This window comes from Seriola lalandi, unplaced genomic scaffold (assembly GCF_002814215.2).
Source record: "Seriola lalandi dorsalis isolate HSWRI2012SDOR001 ecotype SW California unplaced genomic scaffold, Sedor1 jcf7180002054784, whole genome shotgun sequence".
Lineage (NCBI taxonomy): Eukaryota > Metazoa > Chordata > Actinopteri > Carangiformes > Carangidae > Seriola > Seriola lalandi.
In genome coordinates this window covers 83,965-90,039 of record NW_019525337.1, presented here as the reverse complement: position 1 = coordinate 90,039, position 6,075 = coordinate 83,965, and the positions used below count along the sequence as shown (strand labels likewise).

At 44.7% G+C, this 6,075-nt stretch overlaps 1 protein-coding gene across 1 annotated transcript; it reads left to right on the top strand.

Annotated features, from left to right (window-relative positions):
- Positions 1-322: 322 nt before the first annotated feature.
- On the top strand, positions 323-3,451 carry uqcrfs1 (ubiquinol-cytochrome c reductase, Rieske iron-sulfur polypeptide 1). The gene is made up of 2 exons (XM_023425577.2): positions 323-585; positions 2,112-3,451. The coding sequence occupies exons 1-2, from the start codon at positions 375-377 to the stop codon at positions 2,720-2,722; spliced, it is 822 nt and encodes a 273-aa protein (XP_023281345.1). The 5' UTR covers positions 323-374; the 3' UTR covers positions 2,723-3,451.
- Positions 3,452-6,075: the final 2,624 nt, after the last annotated feature.

Below are 6,075 nucleotides of genomic sequence, written 5' to 3'. Positions count from 1 at the left end.
GACATTTTAAATAAAGGTTGCTGTTATTAAATGTAATTATGTGAATATGAAACGATAAAAAGATTTCAGATATGACAGCTTTTCCTTCTGAATCGTGAAAATCAAACTGCACATCTTAGGTAATGAAAAATGAACAGAAATGTTAATATGAATACACTGGACAAGAACAACAAGTTGGGTGAAGACACTCCATTCATATAATATAATATAATATAATATAATATAATGTGATATAATTCTTTTTTTTTTAAAACGTTTTTTCCTCGTCGCGAATAGTACGTCATTGCGTCACGTGCGCATTCGTGAGTTACGTCATTGCGTAATGAGCGGTCCAGACACACAAGGTCGTCGTAGCAGCAGCAGCTAACGCAGACATGATGTCCCTAGCCGCTCGATCAGGGGCTTTTTCCCCCTACCTGCAGGCCACTGCCTTCGCAGTCGCCGGGCCCCTGAAGGCTCTGGTACCCGGGGTCGTGGTTAAGGGAGAGAAGATCCTGTTGGACCCAAAGAAACAGTTCCTGTGCCGCGAGTCGTTGAGCGGTCAAAGCCCGAAGACGGGGCCTGCGGTAACGGTTAGCATCAACGGTGAGTGTGTCGCCGGCTGCTAGCGTTAGCCTTGGCTTAGCCGTCAAAATCACCTTTACGTAATTATAATGTGCACTGAAACCCGGCGTCTTGGACCTGGGTCCGGTCCAGCACTCTACTTGTCCTGAGCCAGCCCAGCTTTTAGCCTGGGTGGCTAAGGGCCGGCCTACTCCTCAGGTCGACATTATGTCAGCCCGGAGACAGACTGCCTCCAGTCACTCACCAGCCGGCGTGTCGGTGTCACCCTGTGACCTTATCAGAAACTGTACATCAGAACTCGTCTTTTTTCTAACACCGGTCCACTGTGGTCCACTGTACTCAGCACAGACCAGCTCATCAGCCAAGTCTCAAACCTATGATACTAGGAGAGTGAAGGCCAGAATCTGTACCAGACATTGATCTGCGAACAGCTGTCAGGTCATGTGTTTTTCATCTGTGATCGCAATTCATGATATTTAATTTGTGTTTACTAACAACTATAGCAACATGAGTTTCTTACAAAGTTCAGGTCCAGTGTCCCCAATTCTGCCGTTCCTGTAATACTTAAGTGTTTATGCAGAGGGAGCTGGGGTTGAGCCTCTCCGGCTCCACATCCACAGTGTAGTTCTACTGCTGCTCAGACAGCTCACTACCATTCACTGTAATGTCACCAACTTAAGATACAAAGGAAAAGCAGAATCAGTGTTTAGCTTGAACATCAGTGTGCACGGTAAACACTGAAAACTATGTTGACTAAAAGTTTTTTTGTGTAATCTGATGAAATTTACACAATAATTCGCTTCATGGTGAGTGTATACCACATTCGACTTTGCTCCAGCTCACTTGTGCAGTTTCAGTGTTCACTTTAAACTCAAGGTTATTTTAAAGACATTTCCAGGCTTTACAGTCTAAATACACATTTGTAGCTCATTCAGATGTTATCAGATGTTTTGTAACTGAACTTATATAACAAATGGTAAATGGACTTTTATATCGAGCTTTCCAAGTCTTGATAACCACTCAAAATGCTTGACACTACTAGTCACATTCACACACACATTCATGCAGCGCTTTCCATACACATGTAGCATTTGTCTACCATACACACACATTCACACACTGATGATACATCAGGGGCTATTTGGGGTTAAGTTTCTTGGCCAGTGACACTTTGACATGTGGACTGGAGGAGCCGGGAATCGAACCTTCTGATTAGTGGTCAACCCACTCTCCTCCTGACCACTCATTAGTGCAGCTGCTGTCATTCACATCAATTATTTTCTCACTGCTGGTTAATATAGTGTTTATGAGCTGCCATCACAAACGCACACAAACATGAAAATGTACTTTTACTTACTTTTTCTACAAAGTCATTAACAAATGAAACGCATCATAAAACAAAAACAGACACTTCTGTACAATCACAGTGAAGTTCAGGCTTCAGAGATACAAGCTGCTCAGACTCTCCACAGTACAGCCGAGTCACGTAGGCTGTTAGTGTTGACTCCAACGGATGACTGATCTAACCCTCTTCTTCTGGTCTGCAGGCTGTGCAGGAGTCAGATTTGCCCATACAGATGTCAGGATACCAGACTTCTCTGACTACAGGCGTACAGAGGTGCTTGACCCCAACAAGTCGTCCCAGGACAGCAGCGAAGGCAGAAGAACCTTCTCCTACCTGGTCACCGGGGCCACAACCGTGGTGGGCATCTACGCCGCCAAGACAGTGGTGAATCAGTTTGTTTCCTCCATGAGCGCCTCTGCTGATGTCCTGGCTCTGTCCAAGATCGAAATCAAGCTGGGCGACATCCCAGAAGGCAAGAACATGACCTTCAAGTGGAGAGGCAAGCCGCTGTTCGTCCGCCACCGTACAGAGAAGGAGATTGCCGCAGAAGCCGCCGTCAACATCGGAGAGCTGCGAGATCCTCAGCATGACAAGGACCGGGTCCTCAACCCCACCTGGGTCATCGTCCTGGGGGTGTGCACACATCTGGGCTGTGTGCCGATCGCCAACGCTGGAGACTACGGTGGTTACTACTGCCCCTGCCACGGCTCGCACTATGACGCCTCGGGCCGCATCAGGAAGGGTCCCGCCCCCCTTAATCTGGAGGTCCCTTACTACGAGTTCCCAGATGACGACACGGTAGTGGTGGGATAGACGGCCCCCGTCAGACTGAGATCACATTGTACAACAGTTTTCGCTCCGGGTGCAGCAGATGTGTGTGTGTGTGTTAAAGGAAATGTTGAGGTGTTAATGCTGTTCATGTCTCACTGCTTCTGCAGAAACCACTTCACAGCTGCTTCTACAGGTACCTCACTGATGAGCCAGAACATGATGAGCAGCAAGGTGCTCTGACCGACCTGTGGCTGTGTCACATTCCTCCATAAGCATCTCAGAGCCCTGTCCCGGGCCTCTGCTGGCCCGGAGCAGCCCGGTAGTCTGACCATACTGTCGCACAGTGGCTCAGGTCTTAACACGTGTTGATATGTCTCCAAAGCTCAACATGCTGCGTTGTTAGAAGATGAGCAGCATCACCTGAGAGTGGTCATGATGCTCTGGCTCATCAGTATAGGTATGAAACTTAATCTCTCTGTGTCCATGTGTTCAACATGACAGCAGAGCTTCCTCTGTCAGACCTCCTGCTCTTTCATGTCATTCAAGCACATAATGAAAGAAGCAGGTTTTAAATGAATGAATGCCAGTAATTAAAAAGATTGTGTCTGAATTAATGTGAAGTCACAAGAACCCTCTGTTTTCCTGAATATGACATCAACAGTAAAAACCACCTCCCTATGTTATTAAGTTATAGCTCATCTAATCAGCCAGGAACCAATGTTGTGTTCAGGTGTGGTTAATAAAAAATTCTATTTTATTTGACAGCCTGCACTCAGTGTTCAGCCTTTCTTTACTTATACTAACAATAATTTCTGTTTAAATGGGTGAAATGCAGCTTCACACAGCACAACACCACCACCCAGCTCATGTGAAAGAGGAAGTTTTTAATCATAGACAATGGCAATTAGAACCATGAACAAAGTATTAATATGATATGAGAAGAAACACTGATACCTGCAGGTAAATTCAGATGTAGTGATGTCATAATGTGATATTCAACAAGGTGAAATGTAAAGTCAGGCTGAGATTAAACTAAATAAGACCATGAATGATAAAGTTTCTTCAGTCTGATGATGAACAAACGTTTATGAGCATGTGATGCAGATAAAACAGTTCAAGTTAATGTCAGACTTTCTTCTGCAGAGAGGAGAGAAAGAAAAGAGGAGAGACGTAGCTGATGTCTGATGAGTCAGTCTGACTGAAATGTTCATTTATAACCATGGAAACAGAGCAGTGTGTGGATCATTGGTTTAGTTTTTATTTCTTTTCTATTATGTTCTTCTGAGCTGCAGTGATGAAGAAGAGAGTAAGAGCTTCATCACTGTCAGGAATCCTGTCGATTAAAGATTCTGTGTTCAGGTCAAATGAAGCTACAATAGTTATTATGTAGTTATTTAGTGATAAACTCTCCTCTGTTTGTTAGAAGCTCTGTTTTGAAACCAGAGTCAAAACCATCCACTATCACTACACAAATATCTACTGATCTTAATTATTGATCACTTTATTGTAAACTCTTCTGTCCCTGTCAGGATCCTCTAGAGATGATGACTCAGTTTTTCCAGTGATCTGATTGGTCAGTAGTTTGGCTGTTGACAGGTTGGATCTGATTGGGAGCAGGTTAGGAGTTCAGTATCAGTTACCGTGGGGATTTACCCTGGTAAGAAGTGAACCACCTTCATAGGACTGAAAACCCAGAGTTAAACCTGAAGTTACCTCGATAACCTAAATCCTGCTTCAGTCCAGACCTCAGGTCCTGAACAGGTTCTGTATCAGAGTCAAACTGAGGTCAGAGGTGAAGTCCGGATTAAAACCTGCAGGTCTGGATGCTGGCTGCACACAGTGTGGGATCTGAGCAGTGGAGACCAGTGCGATCCCACAGTCTCCATCTGTTGTAGTCCGCTGACACAGCTGGGTTCAGATAAAGTGGAGAGTTACTAAGACCGATTCTCTGTTTAAATACTGGTTGGTTCTATCACTCAAGTTTGGTTCAGTTTATCATGTTAATAATTCATCTCTAGAACTCAGTCTCAGTCTGATGATATTGCTCCCTTTGTGTCCCACCTCAACAGTTGATTAAAATATCACAATCACAACATGGCAAATGTCAAAAGTGTCGCAACAAACAAACAATTCACTGAGGTGCTACAGATCACTGGGGATGGGCATGGTCGGCACGCAGCTGCAGGAGAGAGGGGTGTGGAGAGGGCTGATGGAAGCAGTGCCAGGTGAGGTGCTTCCCTTTTTCACGAGACACACAGAGTGAATGGCGGCCACAGCGAGCCATGAGAAACTGCTGAGAGAACAAGAGAGAGGGAGTACATGCGCCAAAAGGAGAGACCAGGATGTGAAGGTTTCCCTCCTCCCTGTGAAACATCAGTAATGAGACTGTATGGACTCCCATTGTTTAGAGACATGAGGCTACTGCTTCATTTGTACAGAGCACCTGTGATGTGTACCAAGTGTGTTTCACACACACTCATTATCTGCCACATCATCTTGTTTCATCACTCTGAATACGTTCAGGTTCAGTTGTATTGTGTTGGTACGCATCACTGTTCCTAAGAACAACATCATAGAATATAAACTAGTGAGAACAGAGAGAATGCCACACCACTGTGGACCAGTGCACACAGAGGAGCAGACAGGCTTACACACTGACTCACACACACCTTCACCTCTACTTTGTATCTGTGCAGTCACCTAAGGTGATGCTCTTACCTTGATGGAAGAAAATCTATTTTAGAAAGCTTTTAGGGCAGGTGTGAGAGTCTCACCTGCTCCTCAGATCCATACCACTGCCTTAGGCTACAAGCTGCTCTTTACACCACCATTTCAATGAATAAGGCTCCTGCCAGCCTCTCTGTCAGCTCCACACACACACACACACACACACACAACACGCACACACACAAACACAGGGTCACTTTAACACTGTGGTGCTTTGAAATAAGCCGTGCACCATCTATGACGTCTCCTGCAGAAACACTATCTTCCCTCATGAAAGAGCCCAACAGGAGCGGCAGTGTCTGAATTATGGACGAGTGAATGTCTGGGCTCTATTCATGGAGCAATTCTGCTATATTCACGTGAAAATGAACAACACTACTCTCCAGAGTTGTGCAGGGCTGTTTGTTTCAGGTCCCAGATGAGGATGAGGGCACCCTTCATTCTGCTGTTATTCTTCTTATTCAGACCACTGCACAACCAACAAATAATAATCATAATAAGCATTATTTCATCAACTTTCAGCTTCACCTCCGTCATGAACAGACTCTACAACACGGTCACACTGTAACATATGATTAGTCTGCAACTAATCGTTGTTTTAAATATATATATATAAATACAGCTATAAATGTATGTTCAACCAGTAAATACTTGTTAGTTATTGTTAG